Source organism: Micromesistius poutassou (assembly GCF_964030765.1).
Source record: "Micromesistius poutassou genome assembly, chromosome: 15".
Lineage (NCBI taxonomy): Eukaryota > Metazoa > Chordata > Actinopteri > Gadiformes > Gadidae > Micromesistius > Micromesistius poutassou.
Window position 1 is genome coordinate 14,608,164 of NC_140285.1, and position 25,005 is coordinate 14,633,168.

Sequence of the window (25,005 nt, forward strand, 5' to 3'; positions counted from 1 at the left end):
CAGGGAGGGGTGTGGAAAGGTGTGATCTTAAACAGTGGCAGGCCTACAAGTGGTAGATGCCTTGCATTGTTGGCATATGAGTAGGTCTGCTGTGGGGCTGCCACCGTCATCCGCTGAAGGAGTCATATAACAACACAGGAAAAGAAAATGTCACATGACCATAGAAATATCTGTCCATTTCCTTGAGTGGGAGTGATTGGTCGATCCATCCGACGGGGGGAGGAGCCGTCCAGGACTTGTCAGACAGGTTTGTCTGCGCTCTGCTGTGCTGTTGCTTGGAGTTTTTTCCGCACACGCTCCCACCACAGGAGTGATATGGTTTATCTGCCCTATGGCACGCTCAAATAAGAGGGAGAGGCCTCAGCCCTAATGGTATGCTACAGCTAACAAGCCCGACCGCAACGTTCAAGGTTAGTTACCTATTTCTGTTTGAATGTTGACTTTGTGATTGGGTCCAAAAGGGGTCACAACAAACACATGACTTGACAGAAAGCTACTTTATCATCAGGACAAGGCTTTTCTCAAGTACCCCAACAACTGCCAGTGGACAGGAGATCCCTCTCATTGTTGGCCGTGTCTCCATTGTCTCCTGCTTCCTGTTTGACTCTTTATATGCATTCTGCTCTCTCCAGCAGAACATGCAGAGGCTTGACGCAAATTATAGCTGCTATTTTAGTTCAGACGGGCCATTGTGCTTTCTAGTGGGGTTGCCGGGTTCCGCTACCCTATATCATTAGGCCAAAGCATATTCTCGGCATTTATGACTAAGTGTGCTATGCAAGTGGAGGAACCTTGGGGAACTCTGGGTTGTGTCAGGAAGATAGGAAAGAAGGTGAGCTGGTGTGTTGACGAGGTCCTCGGCTCGGTAGGAGGCGAGCCTGGCCCGGTCGGACCCTGGGCTAGGGTCCGACCGGGCCGGGCCAGGGACCCTGGCCCGGCCCGGTCGGAGCCTGTTCTGGCCCAGGAATGTTAAACATGCTGATAATGTAACTGGCACATTCAGCCTGTTGAAGCAGCACCTGTGATCTACGGTCCACTCCAGCCTTCAGTTCAACAGGACTGTTAAGTTATAACAGGGAACCCATTTGGATGAACCTAGCTCTACGAAGTTGACCAGATATGTTCAGAATGTATATCATCAGAATGGGTTCGCTTTAGAAACGTACTATTGACTTAATGTGTTGTTTTATTTTGGAGTAGTGCAATGCATGGTAACATTGTCTCTGTTGCATGGGGGTGGAAAACACTACGTACCCACTGAGCTCAAGGCTTGAGATAAAGATATCTGTCTTCACGTATGGGTCGGGTAGTGTCACTTCATTCCGCTGTTCAGAACAAGCAAGTTGAAACTCATCGAGATTGCTGCTACGATCGTCTGGGAGATTAAAACCAAAATGACGGGAAGACATAGTTTTTCTTAAGATATGTAAACTAAACGTAAACTATGCGCTATCAGGCCACTGGCTGAGAATGCATCCAAACAATATATATTGTTAATGGCAGTGCCAGCAATGCTGCTTATATGTAATTTGCTGGTGATCTAATATGAGGTTTCTCTTTTCCTGCAGGAGGTCGACTTGCTAAAGGGACCCTCAGAACACCTGGCTCTATGACTTGAAGACTGGAACGACGGTGGTGATGATGATGTTCTACAGCCAGACATTCATTGACACTAACCTGGGGTAAAGAAAAGACATTCACTGCTCTATAGGGAAAAACAGGTCAAAGCAACATTGGGCGTCTTTGGGTGTTCCCAAACATTCTTCTCTCCACCACGATGCCTGTTGAGACTCTCCAGTCCCCGCTGAGGCAGCCGGTCAGGATCTCCCTGACGCCGCCGCGCCTGCGACCCAAGGCCCCGCTGGGGCCGGCCTTCAACCGCCAGAGCCCGCTGCCGGCCCCCAGACCCCGGCAGAGTGCCGTGGAGCGGCTGGAGGCGGACAAGGCCAAGTACGTCAAGAGCCAGGTGGCGCTGTCCAAGCAGCAGCCGGCCCAGGCTGCGGAGCCCCGGAAGGCCCCGCTGAACCCCACCGTCAGCAGCAGCAGCGGCAGCAGTCGCGGCAGCAGTGCCCTGCAGCCCACCAGGAAGGCCCCGTCCCAGGCCAGCGCGCAGCAGGCCGGCGTCCCCCTCAACCTGGAGCACCTCAGCAACCTGATCAGCGGCGTGAACGACAGGCCCGCCCCCGCTGCCCCGACCCCCAGCGCCGCCGCCGCCGCTGCCACCGCCACCGCCGCCGAGGACAGACCCCGCGCTGACCGCGGGGGCCCCACCCTCCGCTCTCCGCTCCGGGGCCCCGTCAGAGCAGAGCACCGCGAGGTCCGCTCCTCTCCGCCACCTGCGACCGCCGACTGGTCCAGCCCCGCTAAGGTGCGGTTAAAAGCCTGCGGCGCGGCAAAGGCCGAGCCCCCTCAGAACCAGGACGCGGCGTTGCCCCCGGCGACGGTGACCGTCCGCAGAGTGGACGTGGTCCCCCAGCCCCGGCCCCCGAGGAAGCCCCTCGCCCGCCCGCCGCAGTACATGCGACAGCCGCTCTACCCCGTGACCTGGCAGGGCCTGCACCCCCTCCGCCCGGCCGCCTCCAACCTGCGGCTGTTCCCCCAGAGGTCCCCGCTGGCGCCGCCCGCGCCCCTCAAGCCTCTCCGCGTGCCCCCTCAGCCCGATGGCGCCGCCACGCCGTCCGGCGAACCGCCAGCACCCCCGCCGCGGACCTCCTCCTCCTCCTCCTCTGCTGCTCCTCCTCCTCCTCCTCCCGGGCTGCTCACCCCCCCGCTCCAGGCCTCCAGCCCCCTGGTCTTCCCCCCGTCCTCCCCGGCCGTCACCCGTCTGTCCTCGTCCAGCTCCAGGAAGCGGCCCTCCCTGACGCGCTCCAAGTCGGACATGAGCGACCGGTGCTCGCGGGCCGGCACGGAGCTGGAGCGCTTCTTCAACCTGTGCGGCCTGGACCCCGCCGAGGTGCAGGAGCTGGCCGTGGGGCCCGGCTCGGACATCGTCTCCATCGCCCGCTTCCGCAGCGCCAGCGCTCCGGGGTCGGAGTGCCAGGAGGGGGAGGAAGAGGACGACGCTGAGGAAGGGGGTGAAGCCGCACGCACGCCTTACGGCGTTTCGGTCATTGAGAGGAACGCCAGAGTGATCAAGTGGCTGTATAATATCCGCCAGGAGGCCAAGGACAGTAAGAGCACCAATATGTAGGCTCACAGATTTTTTTTTACAAAGTTTTCCTAATTGAATATAAGTCCTCAAAGGAGACTCTGGCCGATACAAGTAGTACATCCAGGCGGTGGACTGGAAGTGGTTTATTTATTTAGTGATGGTTGTCCTGTTTTGTTTACAAAAGAAAACTATCGGGTCACATTTTTACGTTTAGAGAAAGGATGAACCAAATGGAACGAATATTTTGATGTTTCTTTACTTTTTATGTAGGGCCTTTTCTTATCATGATGTGCCTTTTTTGCTGCTGTTCTGTTGTTGGAAATGAGCAACAAGTTACTTGATTTCTCCAAGGAAACATTAAAGATTTGATGACATATGACTCACCTTTAGTAATTTCCAATCATTTTTATCACTATTGGGTACAAATGTGTGAGGCCGTCTTTTCAACTCAAGTACAAAAATGATAATTGGTATTGATAAGGATACACATGTAGGTGAATCTACGATATTTCTGGAAGAGGAAGGGGAATTTCTCAACACTTGATGATGATGTGGTCCAGTTGCAGTGATGAACCACAAGAGGTCAGGCCAGACTTCCACTAGCCACATCATCGCTTTCCCAAAATGTGACCCTTTCACATTTCACTTTGGAAACAGGACTTAAAGTGCTGAATAATATCAATTGATACAATGTGTCATACCACAAAATAATACATGAATGACAAAATGTATTTTCCATTTGTTTCTGGAATACCTGAAATACCAACAGCTGTAATAAATGTCGTAAAATAATGTTTGAAATCTTCATTAATTAGATTACACGTATAAATAAACTATACTTGGCTGTTTTTGCTGCTTAGCCCAGTAGTTTCTCCGTACAACCAAAAGACTAATCCTCACTCATTCATCCTCTCAAAGGGTGGGCTGTACTCAAGTTTCCAGAGATAACAGGGCTGTAGAACCTGTTTTTGTTGTCAAAGGACGAAATTGGTGCCTGTACTGCGCTCAAGTGGTCCATTTGAAACCAGCCGCAGAGTGTTTTCAACTCTCGTGCTGATTTAACCCTTTTAAACTGTTTCATAGTTATATATGTTGCATCGTAATTTTAAAATGACATGTCTCATATCCGTTGTTGATCACCCTCAGACTCAGAAGAGCCGGCTATTTAATCCAACTTTTGAGTGCTGCGGTCCAAATGTATGCCAACAATTTAAATGCAGAACGGTAAGCTTTTGGCTGTTTATTTTTATATTAGAATGAATATTTGAAGAGGTACATCTGTGACTTTTGTGAGATTATTATATTCAACAATCTATTTTGACATCCTAGAAGACTGGGGCAATCCCCTTCGCCAGGAAAATTTGCTATGCAATTGGTGGAGTTCCATATCAGATCACTGCAGTCTCTATGGGCATTTCCATGCAAATATTTCTGCTGGACGTGGTGAAGGTATGGCGTAAGCTTCATCCTAATGTGTTTTGAGACACCATTTAATTCGGAGCTACCGTTGATTTCCAGTCACTCGTGTTAAGAGTGCAGCTCACATGTCATGAAATACCACGTCCCACGGCCCCCAGATGGAAGCCTTCTACGTCTCCATGATCCTGTTCGTGAGCCGGGCCTGGGACGCTGTGACGGACCCTCTGGTCGGTTACCTGGTGAGCCGGAGCCGCTGGACGCCCATCGGCAAACTCATGCCATGGTTTGTGTGAAACCAGACAATCAACACTTTTCTCTTATTTTTTTATGCGGTCTCCACCTGCACTGCGTCTCAGCCCTCTCTCTAGGTTCTGCCTGATTTATTCAGGACTATGGTGTTTGCAGGGTCGTTCTCTCCATGCCGTTTGCCATTCTGTCTTACGTGCTGCTGTGGTTCATGCCGCAAGACTCCATGTCGCAGGCGTTCAGCGTGTCCTGGTTCCTGGCAGCGGCGTGCATGTTCGAGACCCTCATGAGTGTAAGCGAGTCACGTCAAGTCCCCCTCATCTTCCTATTCATATTCTCGCCATTACCCACCCACACTTTGCCCAATTTTCCTCACAACCCACACACACGACCTGATATTTTATGTCTCAATGGTTTCTGCTCTATTTCCATAATGTGTCATCGTCCTCTGTTACCATGGTTACAGCATGGCGCACTATTCACAGGTCTGTGAAACTGCTGCCATTTTACTGCTTCAGCCAGCCTCGTCTAATTGTTTTTGTGCTTTTCTTGACCACCTCTTGTTAGTGTTTCAACGTGCCTTACCTTTCAATGAACATGTCCCTGGGGGGAGACCAGAGAGACCGAGATTCTGCCACAGCCTATCGTAAGAGATGCTCTCACCTCTCAACCTGCTGGTTTCTCTCGCTCGCTCTCAATTTAACTTGCTTTATTGGCTTGACAAAAACACGTAGCCTATGTATGGCCAAAGCACACCAAAAAAGCAAGAACAAAAATATAAAGCTAAAATACCAAAAAGTAAGACATTGTAAAGAGTAAGTGATAAATAAAATGTAAATGACAAAACAAATGAACATAAAAGGATCACCTCAATATAATATCCTAAGCAGGCCTATATACCTTTAAACATTTCATAATTGAATGCTACATTTCAGTGTGTGATCCTAGTGACAGCATGCTGGCGGCCTGTTCAACGGGTCGGGGCGGCTCGCTGTAAATGGATGACTCAGGGTGCTTAGGGTGGATTCATCTGAATTAAATTCTTAAAGGAGCTGCATGTTCTGCGTGCTGTGAGGACATGCGGCTCTGTCTTCACCTCACCTGCTTGGCTCTGTGAGCAGCACAGCCTGCCGTCAGTGGGCAGCCGGCCCTGTACAACCAGGCTGGGCTCACATAGTCTTCGTCAAGTTGGTTCTCTGTTTTTTTTAAAAATAACATAGATAAAATAACAAATAACATAGCTTTTTTTCTTTGAGGTTTATATTTTGTTCTCGTGCCAACGAGTGATATCATTTTGGTTTAATGGTATTTTGTTAAGCCTGATTGAGGTTGTATCTAAATTGTGGTCCTGAGGCTTTGTGGACACTGACCACTGGGGTAGAGAGCTGCCAGGACTAGCTGCGTGAGTGGGATGTGTTCTCGGCTCATCTCTCTTGCCCTTTCTATCGCTCTCTGTGTGAAAACCACCTCCTCAACCCGCCCTGCCTCTATCTCTACCTCTCCCCGTTAGGGATGACTGTGGAGATCCTGGCCATGCTGCTGGGATCGGTAGTGCAGGGGCAGGTCATCGCTGTATACAATACAGAGAGGGACGGGGTGTGCCAGCAACTAGACCAGACCCAGCCCACACTACAGAGCACACCCTCCCCCCACGCTGCCTCACTGCAGGGCACGGTATTGAATTCTGAGTTCTGGAGGACTGTGGTGGTTACCGTATGAGGGGTAAAGCGCGCTACGTTGAGAGGCTGAGGTGGAGCATCGGGCCTTCACTTTCTAAAGCCATGTTGCAGCACTGGCTGGGCACTGGGCTGCTTGCCTCCCAGGGGTGTCCTGTTACCCGCTCATCTTAGTACTCCTCTTTGATGGACAAAGGCATTGTTCAGACTGTCGGTAAATATGCAGGTGTGTGAGGTCATGCTTACAAAAATGTGGAGGAATTTCTGGCATTTTTTGTCAGGCTTTTCTTGTGAGTTAGTCAGGGGTAAAATTCAAGTTTTATATTTATACGAATCAATCAATGAACCAAAACAAAAACAAAAGATATATATATATATATATATATATATATATATATATATATATATATATATATATATATATATATATATATATATATATATATATATCATTATATATATATATATATATATATATCATTATATATATATCATTATATATCATTATCATATCATTAACATTTGAGAGTTGTTATCATTACAGTGTGCATGGATTTGTGTCTGACACAGTGAGCCTGCAGTCTCTGGCTGATGACTTGTGACATGTTTCTCCCACAGAGAAAAGCCTTCCTGACATCCGCCTTGGTCATTGGTGCGTTGTTTCTCCTCTGCAGTCTGGTTCTATTCCTGGGGGTGAGGGAGCAGCAAGGTATGTCCGGGATGGGGCCATGGGTCAGAGTTTGGGAATGGGCCACAGTCCGTTAGTATTCCAAATTCTTTCAGTAATAGGTGGGATACTGCACTAATATTGTATTTAGACTGAGCATTTAAAAAAAAAAATTTTTTAAGATTTTAAATATAAGAACATTGAAGACATGGTATACAGTGTGACTATTGTGATAATTCAGAAACTCGTTTTGAGAGAGTACCGAGCAAAAAGTCAAAGAAATGTATAATAACATTCAAACCCATCAATGGTGGATTCCAGTGGCAGAGTAACAATAGTAAAAAACTAACTGTATGTAGTTGAAAGTTTTTTACAGCAAATGTCCCTCTGCGTGTTCACAGACCCCCTTTGTTCAGAGGAGAAGGTGAGAGTGCCCTATCTCACCTCCCTCAAACTGTTGGCTTGCCACGTCCCCTTCCAACGACTGGTGCTTGGGTTCCTCTTCTGTGCCCTGGCATTCCAGGTACATCCATGAGACTCTAGTCCACCAGGGGGCGGAGAACATGGCTACTTCAATGTTCCATTACATACACATTTAATGTTGCATTTTGTCGACCTGTCTGTTCTTGGGGTGCAACGACAATAAAGTTGGATTTAATTTAACCATCCTTCATTTCTACAACCGCAACATAGTATTCTAGCCCGTTGTTAAACCTCTGCTTCATCACAGATGGCCTTGGGAAACTTTGCACTGTTTTGCAGCCATGCTGCTGGGCTGGGCGCCCACTTTCAGCACATCCTGCTAGTTCTTCTGGTGAGCTTGTTACCGTGCCTTAGGTTAACTGCACCTTGCACACACTGATATCACAGATGTAATGAAACACCATGTTGCACTTGCGTTTGAATATGTGGATAAATTCACAGGTTTCTGCAACCGCAGCTGTTCCATTATGGCAAGCAGTCCTCATAAGAATAGGCAAGAAGAACACAGTCTTAATTGGCCTATCGGTAAGCTAGGATGACAAGTGACAATGAAAACTAGCTGATCTAAGTTCATTTGGGGCACTCTGACAGCCTTAATGTACATTTGTAATGGTGTCCTGCTGTCCCTGTTTACATGTCCAACAGCCTTTCATCCTAGCGGTGACGGTTATTGCGTGTGTGCCCAGTAACCTCGCCGTGTTCATGACGATGTGCTTTCTGATGGGATTGAGCCTGGCAACCATGTTCCTGCTTCCCTGGTTAGTCACCACAGAGTCCCAGTAGACTGTCAAAGGTCACTGCTAAATAATAAAGCTGAAAGTGGCAAACACACATGAACTATTCAAATCAACTCCACATCACCATGGCATGCACACAGAACTCTAACAACACGGTGGTATTGTTGCCTGGACCGTATGTTCCATGCATACAGTCCACCACCACTGCTCCATGGTCAGCTGTAATTCATTGCACAGTGACAGCTGATTGTTAACATGGGTTGCTTAGCGCTTTTGTAGTGAAACTCTACCTACAACACACAACAAACCCTCCCACCTTTGAAAAACTATATCCCGCCTCAACCTCTGGTTTCATGCAGACGCCTTTCCAAAAGACCGCCAGAAGAAAATCTGACTTCCAGAAGATAGGGCCCTTTCAAAACATATACGGTAGGCTACAGAAATGTCCTCCTGAGACGTGCGTTTGGCTGTTTGCGCTCCAGGTCCATGCTCCCAGATGTGGTGGATGACTTCACCCTGAAGAACCCCTCATGCAAAGACCTGGAGCCCATGTTCTTCTCCTGTTACGCCTTCTGCAATAAACTGGGAGGAGGCTTGTCAGTGGGGATTTCAACTATCATATTACAGTAAGTAAATGTTTCCCTCAGTATTTGTAATGTCTCAGTATTTGTGTGTTTGTGTGTGATTTTTTTTTAATTTTTTCTTCTTCTCATTAGCTTTGTCGGCTACAGACCAGAGGAGTGTCACCATAGCGATGCCGTGGTGTCCGCCCTGATGGTCATGTTTTCACCCGTGCCCATCGTTCTGCTTTTGGTCGCAATGGTCATCTTCCGCTTCTACCCAATCAACGAGAAACAAGACGCCAAACCGTGAGTCGTTAGATCCTCCATGGAGGCACCGTGGCAGGAATTAGGATTCTGTGGCCTTTGCTTAAGCAGACGCTGAACAAACGCCTACGAACGCAACTGGAACAATATGAGCCACTGAGAATCCAAGGTCATACGTTAACAGCCATTTGTTCGAGTTCTACTTTCAGGCCAATGAGAACCACTTACTCTTCCCTCCCCTCCTCCTCCCATCATCTAGCGCTGAGGCGACCCCTTTACCAAACCAAACCGAGAGTGCAGGGCTGCCGTCGGATTCTCTCCGGCACCAGTCCAGCATGAGAACAAGGCGACAGTCACGGAGAACCAGGGAGACCTCCATCTCAGATAAATCACGTTTCTCGCCACATGGTTCCTGTAATACAAACCATAAATGTCCAGACAAATCACATAATGTTGCTGTGCCTCTATCAGCTGGTGTAAACCCCACACATAAAAAACAAAGGCCTCGCACTGTATCTAGTAAAAGGACTAGACCTACTTATTCAACTGCTGATAATCTTTGTTCATTTTCTGAACCTCTAAATGTGGGGAAATGCAAAGTGACGTGGGTGTAGTCATTTTAGACTATTAAAACAGTCTCCTTCATTAGGTTTTCTGATTAAAACGGAATGAGCTCATATGTTTGCCTCTTTTATTCAGGTGAAGCTGTGATTGGACAGATTTCCAACATCTACTAATGAATGAACGAATGAATGAATGAATGAATGAATGAATGAATGAATATTCATGAATAGAAATAGGGTCAATGATAATGTTATTTCCAAACTGTCACAATCATCTGTACATCATTGGACTACATCATCATGGACTGAGGTGCCCTCAGTCGGTAGGCCTATATGTTGACCCGTCAACATGATGTACCGGACCGGTGGTCTATGATAAACTGAAAGACAGCAAAACAACCATCTGCTCAAAATAGCTCCAAAAAAATACGGAATGAACCACGTCGGCCCACACTGTCACGTTATTTGAACCGGTCTGTCCGGAATGAGCTCATATGTTTGCCAAATTTTATTCAGGTGAATGATTGAATCTCTGGTTTGAGAGGATTTCATCCTAAGAATGTGTAGGTCAATGTCCGGTTATTTCAACGCTTCTGTCCGGTTATCGTCCTCTTAAATAAACCCCGCCCGCCCGCTCCCCGCCCGCCCTCTCCTCCGCCCGCCCGCTCCTGGTTTCCGCTCGCTGCAGACCGAGGGAAGGAGAAGATTGAAGAACGAAAATGGGTGTCGAGATTGAAACCACAAAGCCCGGTGACGGTATTGCATCTGATTTATATATTTCACGATCTTATAGAACAATGCTTTTGATTTTAATGAAAAATATGATTTGATGATGCCTATTTTGTGTCTTTCAGGCCAGACATTCCCCAAAAAGGGGCAGACCGCCGTGGTCCACTATGTGGGTGAGTCCGACGGCGGGTCGCCCGTACAAAGACCTCTGAATGATGTTTAATCGTTGATGTTGGCTCACTGATGATGGATGAGCGATCTTTTGTTAATCTTTTTATCCGTATGATATAAACCGTGCTCCGGTGTTTAACACGTATTTTCCGTCGGACCGCAGGCGGTGTTCTCTAAACGCTAGCTCTGTGCTCATTCTGGGCTGACGGTAGACCCGAGGTGTTGTGGTACGGGGGGGGGGGAATGTGCTCTCACACCGGGCGAATTACAATGGCGAATGTTTTCTGGATCATTGGTTGTGAATCGTTCTCCAGCCGAGCGAGCCTCGTCGCTAGTTTCCGCATCGACTCGCAGGCGTTTTCCGAGGGTGCGCAAAGCTAAGCGTGGCTAACTCACGGTTAGCTCGATGGCTAGCTGTTAGCGAGCTGTCAGATCAGAATGGAAACTCTTAAAATGGCCGAGCCCCCCCCCCCCCACCACCACCACTCGACCACTGAGCACTCGTTTTATTATCATCATCATCCACACAGGAAAGCTCACCAACGGAACTACATTCGATTCTTCCCGGACTCGGGACTCGCCTTTCAAGTTCAGGATCGGGTGTGGGGAGGTGATCCGCGGCTGGGACGAGGGAGTAGCCCAGGTCGGTACATCACTCCAGATCTATGTAGGAGTATGAAGTGTATTACGCGGCATACTTACCACTGTTCTCATGTCGTCTCTACAGATGAGCGTCGGCCAGCAGGCTCGTCTGACCTGCACCCCAGACTTCGCCTACGGCAGTAAAGGGCACCCTGGTGTCATCCCACCCAACGCTACTCTCATCTTCGATGTGGAGTTGCTGCGCCTGGCTTGATCGCCGTTGTTAATTCCACTCAAATTTTCAGGGTGAGAAAAGCAATAAAACGTATATTTTATGCTTATATGCTTTACTGTGGGCAGGTGATATAATTTGACAGCAACTATAGACACGGCTGTACACTTTAAATGTGCTTAGTTCAGATAATCACTAATGGTAATGTCTTTAATGAGCTTCGGTGTTAGATTAAGTGTAATCCTCTTCTGCGTTATATCCCTGTTGAAATCCACTGTCTTGTCTTTCAGGTTGATTCCTATTGCGGGACATGGAGGAAATGGTTAACATGATTCCGGCATAGGACTTTTGTCTAAAACATCACTGTCATATCCCTTTATTAGTTTGACGTTAGAGCTCACTTTTTCCCCCCTCTTCACTTTGCTAACGTAATAAGTCATAGGCCATACATTTAATGTCATATTCAGCTATGTATTTTTTTTTATGTACTCAAATTAGCAGTATATCTGCCTTCAGGACCAATTTTGAAGTGTCATGGAAAAAAATTAAATTGTTTTCATTGCTTTGGCTCTATTCGCCTTCCACTAATGGCCATGGATTTTCTTGAATATTACAATAAATGTGTGATTCACATGATGACATTGCCATCAAATCCAGTTGTGATGTGTTTTGTTATGGTCGAGAGCTGAGTTTCAATGTCGGCCTTTGCAGAGATTTTGAGGCTGGCATTTATTTATTCTTTATCCTAGAGATGCTTGGCCTCTAATGCCTGAATTACAGCCTTCACATGGTGAATGTATTTAAGTTCAGGTAGGAAAAACTGCTTGTGCAACTGTTGGGTGTTGCCTATGCCGTGCTATGGGGGCTTTTATCCTTTTGTTATTGTAAGCTAGGGAGGTGCATCCCAAGATGGCTCCCCCCCCTCCACATTGCAGCACACTTGCATTAAGATCCAGACATGTTTTTATTTACAAAGGATTCTCCGGGTGCTTATGTTGGTTTAGACTCGTACATCTGAAATGCAGTAACATGAATGCCTTGTCTGTAAGGAGTAAAATACCTTACAATGCTCTTAATCCATTAACGAGGACCAGAGCAGAATGTCAGTCTCGCATTCCTATAATGGAGTCCTGTTCTACTATACAGCAAAGGCCAAGCAAATGACAAGATGAGAAGTGTTATTGCTTTATGTTACTAACATGAATGGAATGTAAGTTCTTCAAACAATTGAGAATAGTGTCATAGTGCAGATGTAATGTCTGAATATGACATAGGCTTATTGAGCATGTTCACAGCTACTGTTTTATACATCCGATTTGGTAAAAACACACGCTGGTAAGGTAATTTATATCTATAATTTTTTAATTGCTAGCCAATATTTAGCCAACCCAATGTTATTCTCTACGTTTTGTTTTTCCATTAGCTTCATTATAATTTCTAGCAGCTGTGCAAACCTGTGATTTCAATGTAGCTCATAAGAGCATCTTTGTGTTGATCAGCGGTGAATGTATTTATTTGCCTAAAACATCTGAGAATGTATTATGTCAAAGTATTGATGACTTTTTGGCTGCACTGGCATTACAAAAAGTTGTCTCATTCTAAGCAATGAGAAAACTAGAGACAAAATTTAAATTATATAAAATCTGAATGGCTACTCAAAATGTCTCTCTATGCGTCCACTATCCAAGTTTCCACATCAATCAAATGTGCAACACTTCAACCATACCGGTATTAAGTATGTGGTCGATAGTAATTATCAAATGTTTAACAAAGAATCTGGTATAATCCTTGCTGATAGCCCTACAATTAGAAATTGAGACGTAAAATAGAGCATACATTCACAAGATCTTTAAAACAATATGGGAGAGCAATGAGAAGGGATTTTGTAACCGATTCTGTCAGCCCGGTGTGGTGGCGGTGACTCGCCCTCAGTGGAACATTTATGGGTTACATGCAAAGAACGGAATATTCAAACTGCAGGCAGAGGCAGGGAATAAAAAAATTGGCTTGACCACACTATCAGCACAAGGAAATTATAGTCAGACAGTATATGATACCCAAACATGATGTTAATTCTTTCCAAAGTCTTCATGGCTGTGATTGTGATCGTGTCTTGGAATTGCCGAAGGCTGTGTTGTACCGGGCAATACAAGGTAGCGTAAATCTCAGATAGGGGTGGCCCCGTTCATGTTGATGGGCCCTGGGCCCCTGGCGGCACCTCGGTGGCGAAGTGAATAAAGGGCCACAGCGCAGCAACCCCTCAGCATTGAGCCAATAGGAACTGTGGTCAATACGTCTCGTGGTGCTCTACGGCACAGCCAGGCCATAGTCGGCACCACCGGCATAGCCAGAGCCAGGAGGTCCACCAAGAAGTACCGGCTCCAGTGGCACAGCGGAGCGGGGGGCTCCTCTTCGGCCCCATCCACACCCTCCGTTTCCTGGTGGCTCTCCTCTTCCATCTCCAATAGCGTGACCTCCTGTCTCTCTATTGGCCGGCTGAATATAGGCTGGGGCTGAAACGTGAGGGGCTCCTTCGACATAGTTTTAACATCCGCCGGTTTGTCGGCAGCACCTGGCCCCGCGCCGCGAGAGTCCACAGGAAGCGAGAAGGGCGAAAACAAGGGGGAAATATCGGCGGCCGTGGAGGAGATGACGCTCAGCTCTTCGCCGGCCCCTTCCTCTGAGAGCCAGGTCATGGTGGGGCTGCAGGCCTGCGAGCGGACCTCTGGCTTCCTCTCGGCCACGGGAACGGGAACAGTCATGGGAGCAACGGGGGAGGGTGCGCCGGCAGCGGCCGTAGCCATGGGAACAGTGGCATCCGAGGCAGCAGCAGCAGCAGCCGGTGGCGCCGGCGGGGCGTCCTCCTGAGGCAGGTGGAGGAACAAGTGGTGGTGGGGGAGGTAGGTGGGCGCGCCGCATCTGCAGCTGCTGCTGCTCAGCGTGTGGCAGGAGTGGGAGACGGGCAACACGGCCCCGAGGCTGCACAGCCGCTCGTAGGTGGAAGAGCAGGACACGGTGGGGGGCCCCGGGAGGTGTCTGCGGGGTGTCTTCTGCTCGGACAGCAGGGCCGCCTCCAACAGCAGGTGCTTCGGCCCCGCGTGGGAGGGAGGGAACCCCCCCTCCGCTTCTGGGAGGTTCGGGCCTCCCCGCTCCGGGTGCAGGGCCTCGCTGCTCAGCCGGGTGCAGGTGGTGCTGCGGCTCAGCGTGCTGGCCGGGGAGCAGCCGCAGGAGCGGGACCTCCCGCCGCCGGGCCGCGGCCCCTGCTGCAGCCCGGCGTGGGCCTTGTGCTCCGGGGGCTGGTGCTCGCGGCCGCCGAGGTTGGTCTTCACCGACTCCACCATGTCCTGCAGGTGCAGGATCTCCCTGCGCGCGTCCTTCAGCGCCAGCTGGGCTTCCACGCGGTGGCACTCTTCCTCGATCCAGTCCTCCTGCATCCGGTACAGCTGGCTCCTCAGGTCGTCCAGCTCACAGTCCCTGATCACGCACAATGGGCCAGGGAGAGTAAGTGTATTTATTCATGTGGATGGAAAATGTTTGGGGTTTTAATGTTTGGGGACATATTATACCACCCACCCAGGACTAGGTGGAGAGATTATATCTCAACACTGGCCTGGGAACGCCTCGGGATCCCCCCTGTCAGAGCTGGTCAATGTGGCCCGGGAAAGGGAAGTCTGGGGCCCCCTGCTTGAGCTGCTGCCCCCGCGACCCGACCCCGGATAAGCGGATGACGATGAGGATATTATACCACCAGGTGTGGGTGTGATTAGCCGTTACAAGCCGTTTTGAAAATGTGCTGCGGGACTCCGGCAGGAGACAACCCCGGGCAACAATCCCTTTCTCTCATTTCGCGGTTCAGTCTGTACTTAATATTGACGTGGAAGTGGAAGAACCAGAGGCGTCTGAGAACCCGACTCAGTCGTTTGAGATTCATAATATCATCCGGAGGCGCAAACAGCTTTTGACCATGATAATATATATTATATTATATAGATATCTAAATATGATATTATTTAGATATAGAGCTCCAGGACTCCCGCCGGAGCACCCGGAGTGTTCAGTGTTCCACTGTAAACACTAGCGCATGGTACCGTGGCCACAAGCTGCTCAGGGCCACACCCCCACCCTCCACCTTGACCCGCCTCTAAAAACGGCACGTTTGTGGAGAGCTCATTGTGGGACTGGCTCGTAGTGGCTGTAACTCTGCACCAAGGCTGAATTTCTTGAACGTCTTCCAAGTACTGTATTAGGGGCCCACTAACACCTATATTAAATCATCCATAAAATAGCATGCCATGGGACATTTAAATTGAAGGTATTTAAAGAATAGCACAGTCTCTGTGTAATCACCTGTTCTGCAGTCTATCGATGTTGTCCCTCAGCCTGGCTCGCAGGTGTCGTATGCACACCTCCTTCTGCTGCAGAGGGGTGAGGTACTGCTCAGGAGTGGGCGGTCGGATGCCATGATTATCACTGCAGGCGGTCTGCTTAGTCTGTCGCCTGAATGGACAGAAAGATTCCTAATGTAAATTAAAGCAACACGGTTTTAATGATCATGATTAGGAGTATGGCATAGAATGACGAGGTGTCCATCATCTGAAGCAAATGTCTCAGGCCTCGACATATTTTTGAGCCTGAACGCAATGAAAGCATACAACCATCACAGGACCGACTACGATTTCAAGCCTTGCAGTAGGACTAGATTCTCAAATCAACAGATCAAAGTGATATAAAAGTCATATACATTTTGCTTTGGCTTAAACATTTTAAATCATGATGTGGGAACGTATTCTCGATGATGTGGGAACGTAGGGGACCTACTTGATCGACACAATATACCCTGTTAAAAGCAACCTTTAACCTGGGTGTGCTGGTGGCTGGGCTGCGCTCCACAGACCTGGCCCGACCAGGATATGTGTTGGTGTTAGATGCATCGCCATGGAAATACCGCCCGCTTCCACCACTGGTCGCTGCCGAACGCCTTGCAGTGCACATCAGAGATCACATTACGCACGGGTCACTCAATCACATCAACGTCACGGTTTGCGTTTGTTGCAACTGGAATGTCAGACCCGCTGGCCACACTGCCCTGCAGGCCGTCTGACACCCGGAGGGAGCACAGAGGAGCCCGGCCTACCTGTGCTGGCCTGCCGATGCTTTGCGGCTAGGCGTGAGAGACATGAGTGGAGCTCTGGATCCACTCCGTCCGCCGCCGTCTCTAGACAGGAGCGCTACAGACAGGAGCGCTACAGACGCCCGGTGAAGTGAGGGAAGCATTGGGGAAAGTATCGTCATTTCATCACAACAAAATGAATGCTTTTGAATAAGTAAAGTCAATGTACATTTCACATACTTCCAGTGGGTCTCTGCATACTCTCTGCAAAATACATAGCAAAAACAATGTGTTTTCTTTCAATATGTAAAGGTTTGTAATGTTGGCGTTTTTCAAACGATTATGTGTTTCATTGTTGATCCTCCATGTGGTAGGCTGGCCCACCTGTTGAGGTAGGCTGGCCCACCTGTTGAGGTAGGCTGGGCCACCTGTTGAGGTAGGCTGGCCCACCTGTTGAGATAGGCTGGGCCACCTGTTGATGATGCACCTTCCTTAAAGATACTCTGCCCTGGTCTGCTTCTAATGCACATTTTGTTTGTACATTTACCTTCCATTCCATTCAGGATTCATTCCTAGGAACATTAAGTCTCACTACCGATATTAATGAGTATATTTTAGAATAGTTACAAACAGGCCCGCCTTTGGATATTGTGAGTGATGTGGTTTATTATAAACATGTGATTGTCAATACAATCATATTTTATGATATCAAAATCCTTTTCTAATATGCTCTTGAGCTGTTTTGAATCGTTTTGTCAATATAAACAGGCTTATATTTGGTCAGTCTAGGGTTAGTCTCACTGTCTCACTGCCTCTCACTCTCACTCATGCTGTGGCCGATATTGAGTGCGTGTGCCCTATTGTATGCCCGAGGCAAGAATGACCAACATCGCAGCATCATGAGCTCCAAATAAAGCCTCCTTTATCAGCGACACAGGGGAACAGTGAATTCCCTGTCAATACAGTTGCCTTTCTCTTTTGTTTTCGACCTTGTATTTCTAAGAAATAGCCCAATAGAAATCTTGAGAATTAGGTCTATATTATTCCCTTACAACCCACAGGGCGGGAATGGTAGGAATCGACACCACATAAATTGTATTAGTCTTGGCTAGCCTGATTAGCCTTAAACGTTAATCACCAAAATACAAATAATGGTAGGCCTACACAAGTGATGAATCAGAGGAAACGCAACCTTCCTGTGGGACCACACAGCCACAGCCTTGCTGCTCCCGTATCCCTCGTGCAGAGCAACAGGTGAGAAATACGCAGTAGGTGAGTAATACGCAATCATCTTACGTAAGTCCCAGAGTACCCGAATCTAATGTCGGTGGTGAATACTTAATTTTAAACATTGATCACACATAAAGTACCATAAGGCAATAGCAACAATAGCATTATAAATTGAGGCAGCCTGTCCGGTCATACAATCGACTGTGCCACTCGCCTTACGCGCAACGTCGTTATGCAGGTCATATCAGTCATTAAACCTCATTCTGGCGAAACTCTTGCAACTTGTGTTTATAGCAACACACAAGACATAAGTGGATATAATCCAACAATTTGAGCCACGAAAGCCGAGCAGGTGCATGGATGTTTGGACCTCAATTAGCTGACTTAACTATTTTGGAGACGTCCCACATACGTTTATTCAACGGGACTATCACCCACCGCAGCATATGTATTATATATGTAACAGTTTAAAAAAAAGCCAACATCAATTAAAGAGAAGATGTAAAAGATACCATTTCGAAAGCTCCAACAGGTACCGCATCTTTGTCTATAAATACCCCTCCCTCTGTCACTCGTATAATTACCTTTGGATCACCGGTTACATTTGGGGATGTTGCCGATGCTGACCACTGCAACCGCAGCCATGTAGCCCTGATGAAATGAGGTAACTGCGTATACCGCATCTATGCCTCTTAAAGGGCTAGCGCACCATTTTTCTGTTACACTATTGAACTATTGAAGTTTACATAAGGGATTTGCTTGCAGATAAACTTCATCCACCTTTGAAACGTGGGAAAAATATCCAATAGAAAGTATTCCAATACAAATGTTTTCATTGTCATACATGTTAATATAATCCGATATTATATAACATAAAAAAAGCATCCTGTCAATAACTGGGACAACTCCTATCTGGGAGGAGATAAATAATATACCATATGTTATTTCATGTTTATTATTTAATGAATACAAAGTTAAATGACACTTTATGAACAAATACATGAATAATTTAGGTATTATGTGAATGTAATATAATAATATATTAAGTTAAGAATAAAAAAACAACACAATATCACAGTGAAATGCATTGTAGAAAAACCTTAGTGAAATACGGTTTTAAGTTTACAAATGTACCAACTTCAAGGTTAAACCAAGGCATTATTGTATGCCCCCAATAGTTCAGGGTCATAACAGTTCATAGCATGACCTAGTAATAACCAAAACAAGAACGGCTGCTGGCTGCCTAACATATAAACACGTGTGAACTTTTCTTAGTGCAAAAGTATTATCATACCAGTTCTACTTGTCCTAGCTGCACTGGACCGCGCCCGGTGCAGCTAGGCTGCGGTCTACCCTGCACTACAGGTGGTTGAACCTGGAGCCGGGTGTGGCCGTGATGTCCCCGTAGGGCGTGGCCTGCTGCAGCTCCACGGCCTGCTCCTTCTGCAGGACCAGCAGGCAGAAGAGGACGGCGGCCGCACGCGAGCGAGTGGCCCCCTCACAGATCGCCTGCAGGCTGAACGTATCGCTGCTCTGGGCCTGGAACTCATGCACACGCACAGCAGGAGACTACATTTTACCACGATCGTTCCCTCGTCCTCTGCTGTCATTCTCTCTAAAGCAGGGACTTCTGTTCCTCATCTCCAATCGAGCACTGTTCTATTGTGAAATGTACACAAAAAGTCTTGTTATGTGTCGTCGAGCATGTCCTTACTTTGAGATGATGGAGAAGCTTCAGCACCCGTTTGGTCATCCTCTTCTCCTCCTCGTCCTGGCTGTCCAGCATCGACTGTGGACCATGAAGCAGAATCAGTTGATCAACCATCTGCGTCAACACTGACCTCCATCTAAACACTGGCTCTTTTTTTGCGGTCTTCGACTATTTTGCAAGTAAGCAACCGTTGCTTTCATCATACATCTTCTCCTATGTGGTGTTCAAAGCACCTGGGTGTGAACGGCGGAGTCAGAGTCAGATCCGTTGGCCAAGCCCGTCGGGTTGACGAACATGGAGTCCGCTTCTGAGGGAAGTTGTTGGTGGGAGACATCCCACATGTTATCCTCCTGAATGAGATGATTGAGCAGACAGGCAGGCTTGCCGTCAACGTCGACATAAAACATTTATTCAGGTGAAAGTGACAGAATGAGAATAATTGCGAACGTGACCCGTCTGTGCTGCGACCCTTACTCTAGCTCTCTCCGAAGAGCCGTTTGTATTGTTAAGAGAATGCCCTTTGATCTCCGTCTCCATAATCTCCATGGTTGTCTCAGGGTTCACCAGCTCCTCTATGAGCCCTGTGGTGTCTGTGCTGAAGATGCTCGGGTACTCCTGAACTATAAGATGGGATACGTTACGTAAATATGTACAACCAGCCGCCTTTCTGAGGCATCACTTCTACATTACTCATCATTTATTTTAATTAATCCCTTTCTATTTTAGAAACAACTAACAACGATAATGTTTCTTAAAGAAAAAGTACTATAGTAGTAGTACTTTCTACTACTACTACTACTACTACTACTACTTTCAGCTACAAATTGGCATAATAAACTAACAAAAAAAAAACTATGCTTTTGCTTGCTGAACTTCATATTGGGCTCTTGATCAAAGTCTCTGTTGGCACAGCTGGGAGCCAAAAGGTTCCTACCCTCTGCCGTGTCCTTGCGCATCAGCTCTGGCTCACTTTCCTCAGCTGCTCCATCCTTTCCCAACGCAAAAATACTTTGGCTAAAAAGCTACAAGGGTAAAACAACAATAATATTAACAAGCAATGTAGCAAAACAATTATAATGGCTTCAATATGGTCGTATGTATCAATCCAACACACACACAAACACACACACATTGCTGCAAGACAATCTATCATTTGTGTCCATATTACCTGCTGAAGTTGTGAATTAACAGCGGTTGAAGCGAACCGTCCAAACAGAGTGCCGGCACTTCCACTCTCCTTCCACTGCATGAGCTGGACGGTAGGTGGGGCCATGTCCGGGGCGCTCCACAGCTCTGAGGCGTCCGCAAGCTGCCCTGTGATGTCCTTGTTGCTCAACCCCTTAGTCTGGTCCACCAGCAGCCTCCTCTTCCTCTTCCCCCTCCTCCTCTCCGTAGTGGCTGTGCAGAACCCAGGTATCAGTTCACATCAGGTATGTATCTTTAAGAGCCACATGTGCATGTCTAAATCATCTGGCCAGAGCTGGTAACGCGCCCGCCACGTGTTGTGGTGAATTGTTCAAACGTGGCTTGGACGTCGCGACTAAAATGACCAGAATATAGGAGATGTTTGGGCCTACGTGTGACGGCCACAGGCTCCAGAGCAAAGCCTTCCTCCTCGTTGGCCAGCAGGGTGGCCTCGCTGACCCCGTTGGTCTCTGCCTCCGTGGGAACACTTGAAGTATCACCTAGGAAAAAGGATTGAAGGATAAACATTAAATGGCACGTTTTGAATTGTGAAGAATTGTATATAAAATAAGTGATTATGCCCTACCGATTGGGTGAGTATTCACGAGAGCCGTTTCTGGCGTTTCATTCTGAAGCACCGCTGTGATGAAGTCCATGGATTCTTCTGTGTCACCATTTAAGTTTTCCATGAAGTCTACAAAAAAAAAATACACCAATGGTCATCTTTCCCTATTTTCTTCCCACAGAAACTTTGCAGGGAAACTGTTACATGGAAATTATGCAGATAGCACTTTTTTTCACAAAGCACATATGAAGCAGTACTGTTCCCCTTTGATTAATTCATTTTCCAGAATAACTGACAAAATGTGGTCAGTTTGTGTTAGGACTACGTAATTATAAAGGCAGCTTGCAGGAGCCATGACTGCAAACAACTCCATGAGCTCAAAATAATGGTGTGAAGATTATGCACAGAACACAACAACGCACAGAACATAATTATGGACAGATTACCAAGAAGATCATATCCGGTGTTCTCGTCGCCAAAGGAGTCCCCGTGATGGCTCAGACGCATATCCAGTAGGCCCCGCCTGTGGCACTGAGACTCATCCCCTACACATTAAATAATAAAATAATATATTAAATAAAGTATACTATCTATCTATCATCTAATGCCAAAAGGATCCAGTCAAATGTTCTACAAATGTATGTTATTACACAACTATAAATCACAACAGTGGACGTCAAATAGTCAAGTGCAGGTAGGGTAACACAATATCCTACCAAAGTCCATCAGGTTGCGGAAGTCCCTCCCAAAGTCCTCTTTCAGAGTAATGTCCTCTTTCAGTGTAATGTCCTCTTTCAGTGTAATGTCCTCCGTTCGCGATTGGTTAAGGGAAAAGTTGTCCACAACACTAATTGCACTGTTTTCAGGCACGCACACAAAAGACAGCAGGGGGAAAACAGTTATATCACCTGCATAACTACAGATGTCTATTGATTTATCTATTGATGGAAGTATTGCAATACTTTGGGTGAGGCAGCTGAGCATCGAAGGCAGTGAAATCTTCAACCAAGGTAATTGATTGTATCGCTGCTTCCAAACCCTCCACAGGCAAATCAGTCTGCCCTGACAGGTCAAGAAAGCAGCGTTAATTCCTGATAATACAGGCCAATTCACATCCACAACTTAAGATTCAAGAAATGTTATTAAAGAAAGTATAATAAAAATAATAACATTCCACTGAATGCACAAGTATACAAAATATTTACTTAGCCTATTACTGATGCAAGTCTGTTTCTACACATGTGGTCTGTTAATGATGATGAATGAAATGTCTCTTTTAACACTTAGTTCAGTATTTGTTGATAGTGTCAACAAGATGAAAACTAAAAGAAAGCATCACCTACCCGGCCTAAAAGACACCTTTATTCTAACCAGTGCATCGCTGCAGTCTGCAAGGAGATACTTGGTTTTTCTGGAGTAGATGCGCACCACTCCCATGAGCAGGTGACCAGACGTGCGCAAGCCAATTCTCATCTAACAGTTACAGTAAGACAGACACACGTGAATGCCGAAAGAATCGCAATGAATCAAGTAATCTTAAACAAAGCCGTGAATCCACATTTGAGATGTACCTTTGTAGAAAGGATGTCCCTGATAGTGCTCTCCAGGTTGCAGTCAAAGACGTGGGCCTTGGTGACTTTCCTGTCCCAGTGCGCTGCCAGCCAGATTTTGGCTAACGAGTCTCGCTTGGAGGAAAACAGTTGCGTGTAGAACATCATCCTGACCCCTAGAGTGGGTGGAGTTACCCTGGTCACCAGGTTGAGCAGGTTCAGGTTACACCAAGAGGGCAAAGACAGCTAGCGTAGGTATATGATATTAACCCAATCATATACAAAAGTATTGAATTCATTAATTGGCTAGTTAGCCGCACCTCACTAGGGACGCACGAGCTGTTATCAAGATTAGTTTTGTTGTTTTATATCATTATTAATTGTCAGAACTTCAAACTATTTCATCTTGTCAAAATGGACAATCCAGCCGTTTCCATGTTGTGTATATACAACCTCTTACCTGACTTATTTCCCAGTTATTAAGTTATTGAACCTGAAGTAAGTTAGCTTTTGAAAATACCGCCTTTTACTGACACTGACAGCTCTCGAGCGCAACGTCATAAGAAACAACCGCGCAAGCACACGCGCGTGACACTCTGTTGTGTCCATTGTTTTTTTTTCGTAAAGGTTTTTGATACTACAATTTTGTGATGAGTTGTAGAATTTGTTAGTGATGTAAATTAACTTGTTCTGTGCTATATGAAGCCCCACAATGTTAAAGCTAACATTAGGAACACATCGTACGTATAGCGCTAACATCAGCGCTGGCTACTTCAGTGTAGCAGACAGTAGTCAGCGCCTCTGACTAGTGTCTGCTTCTAGAGAGTGGCCGGTGGTCGTGGCTTCATTACCATTCCTTCAAGGATGAAGGTTGACCTGGTCAACCAGAACATGTGGGCGTGTCTTATTTACCTGGATTCAGGAGATGCTTTATGGACCAGCTCCAGAGTGCAAGATCGTTTACCTTGTATCTCTGAAAAAACCACGCGTTGAACATTTACCACTCACAGAGTCATACTTAGCCCGAAACAACCATACCACAGCAGATCAAAATGTCGTTTCATCATAATTTAATTAGTTAGTAAGTTAGTGAGGGGGAGACATTTATTTCACCAAATATATAGGCACAATTTAGTCTCTGTTATTTTCCGCCACACTGCCATCGGCCATCTGTGATAGTTAAACTGTACACCATCTAGAAATATATATATATATATATTGATATTAATGCAGCATTTACAACGACCGCAGTCATGGAGGACACTTGTGTCATGTGTAGAATTCATGTTCTCCACTTATAACACGAGGGGGCAGTATTATCCTGTTTGGCTTTAGGCCTGCCCAATTTGCTTGCCCTTCGTTTTAACCTTTGCTTTCTTTTGACAGAATGTGTAATTGTGATATATCTTGTTGAACGTTTTTTTTTTTTCTATCTATCTATCTGTATGTATGTGTGTGTGTGTGTGTGTGTGTGTGTGTGTGTGTGTGTGTGTGTGTGTGTGTGTGTGTGTGTGTGTGTGTGTGTGTGTGTGTGTGTGTGTGTGTGTATAAATGCCCAAATCAGTTCATGTCTGTGTGTCTGGTGAAAGGGATGCAATAGGATGGTTAGACTTCTGAGCAACCTCAGTTACAGCTGGACACAAACTTGATTTTAATTAGATTTTAAATTAACTTAACTTTGATAAAAACAAAACAGGACACAATGTCAAGAGCTCCTTATCTTTATTCAGCTCATTGTCACAAATTGTTTTATTGATGAGCATGGACTCCACTTATTCAATTGACATTTCCATTGTATAAAACCACGGTGGTGTTTAACTGTCCCCATGTCTTCGTTATTATTTGGGATGAAGCATCATGTTCACTATGAAACTGGAACATAAGATTTAAACTAATATAATAAAGCTTTGTTGACACACACATTTACTTCCTTTCGGTTAGACAAAGACATTCTGTAACAACACTAACATTACAATATACTACGGTAACCTGTTGCACTGATGTTGAGGCAATATTTTTTCTGTTCACAATTTATTGGTTTCACTTTCCGTGATCTTTTTTTCTTGCAACAGTAAAGGATGCTGTATAATCTATAGGATAATTCTAAAGATTCAACCAGATTTATCACATTGTTGCGCAACCTACATTTTCTCTTTTCTTTTAATAATCAG

At 46.5% G+C, this 25,005-nt stretch overlaps 5 protein-coding genes across 6 annotated transcripts; 3 read left to right on the forward strand and 2 right to left on the reverse strand.

Moving 5' to 3' along the window:
- Positions 1-280: 280 nt before the first annotated feature.
- On the forward strand, positions 281-3,867 carry fam110a (family with sequence similarity 110 member A). Of its 2 annotated transcripts, none has more exons than XM_084479400.1 (2): positions 281-410; positions 1,569-3,867. In XM_084479400.1, exon 2 carries the CDS (start codon positions 1,778-1,780, stop codon positions 3,188-3,190), a length of 1,413 nt encoding a protein of 470 aa, XP_084335526.1. In that variant the 5' UTR covers positions 281-410; positions 1,569-1,777; the 3' UTR covers positions 3,191-3,867. The 2 variants fall into 2 exon arrangements, with proteins under 2 accessions (XP_084335526.1, XP_084335527.1); XM_084479401.1 differs by lacking the exon at positions 281-410 and adding an exon at positions 536-832.
- On the forward strand, positions 3,701-9,909 carry mfsd2al2 (major facilitator superfamily domain containing 2a-like 2; the record flags this gene model as incomplete). The annotated part of the gene is made up of 14 exons (XM_084479868.1): positions 3,701-3,733; positions 4,481-4,600; positions 4,729-4,859; positions 4,976-5,108; positions 5,384-5,462; positions 6,327-6,490; positions 7,111-7,201; positions 7,561-7,682; positions 7,890-7,973; positions 8,084-8,167; positions 8,288-8,400; positions 8,862-9,005; positions 9,096-9,248; positions 9,906-9,909. The coding sequence occupies 14 exons, from the start codon at positions 3,701-3,703 to the stop codon at positions 9,907-9,909; spliced, it is 1,455 nt and encodes a 484-aa protein (XP_084335994.1).
- A 506-nt stretch (positions 9,910-10,415) lies between these two features.
- On the forward strand, positions 10,416-12,135 carry fkbp1aa (FKBP prolyl isomerase 1Aa). The gene is made up of 5 exons (XM_084480298.1): positions 10,416-10,525; positions 10,624-10,671; positions 11,200-11,312; positions 11,397-11,557; positions 11,774-12,135. The coding sequence occupies exons 1-4, from the start codon at positions 10,489-10,491 to the stop codon at positions 11,523-11,525; spliced, it is 327 nt and encodes a 108-aa protein (XP_084336424.1). The 5' UTR covers positions 10,416-10,488; the 3' UTR covers positions 11,526-11,557; positions 11,774-12,135.
- A 1,513-nt stretch (positions 12,136-13,648) lies between these two features.
- snpha (syntaphilin a) lies at positions 13,649-16,661 on the reverse strand (the record flags this gene model as incomplete). The annotated part of the gene is made up of 4 exons (XM_084479869.1): positions 13,649-14,957; positions 15,831-15,980; positions 16,342-16,461; positions 16,618-16,661. The coding sequence occupies 4 exons, from the start codon at positions 16,659-16,661 to the stop codon at positions 13,649-13,651; spliced, it is 1,623 nt and encodes a 540-aa protein (XP_084335995.1).
- Positions 16,662-19,182: 2,521 nt separating this feature from the next.
- On the reverse strand, positions 19,183-23,032 carry rad21l1 (RAD21 cohesin complex component like 1; the record flags this gene model as incomplete). Its single annotated transcript, XM_084480201.1, has 13 exons — positions 22,856-23,032; positions 22,628-22,757; positions 22,247-22,346; positions 22,001-22,140; positions 21,731-21,829; positions 21,306-21,413; positions 21,112-21,219; positions 20,703-20,932; positions 20,469-20,556; positions 20,009-20,154; positions 19,768-19,884; positions 19,538-19,612; positions 19,183-19,362 (listed from the first exon to the last, which is right to left on the reverse strand). Exons 1-13 carry the CDS (start codon positions 23,000-23,002, stop codon positions 19,183-19,185), a joined length of 1,668 nt encoding a protein of 555 aa, XP_084336327.1. The 5' UTR covers positions 23,003-23,032.
- Positions 23,033-25,005: the final 1,973 nt, after the last annotated feature.

Coding starts and splice junctions, on each gene's coding strand:
- fkbp1aa (XM_084480298.1), top strand. CDS start 10,489: ATGGGTGTCGAGATTGAAACCACAAAGCCCGGTGACG. Junction 10,526..10,623: donor AACCACAAAGCCCGGTGACG/GTATTGCATCTG, acceptor TGTGTCTTTCAG/GCCAGACATTCCCCAAAAAG. Junction 10,672..11,199: donor CGCCGTGGTCCACTATGTGG/GTGAGTCCGACG, acceptor TCATCCACACAG/GAAAGCTCACCAACGGAACT.
- fam110a (XM_084479400.1), top strand. CDS start 1,778: ATGCCTGTTGAGACTCTCCAGTCCCCGCTGAGGCAGCCGGTCAGGATC.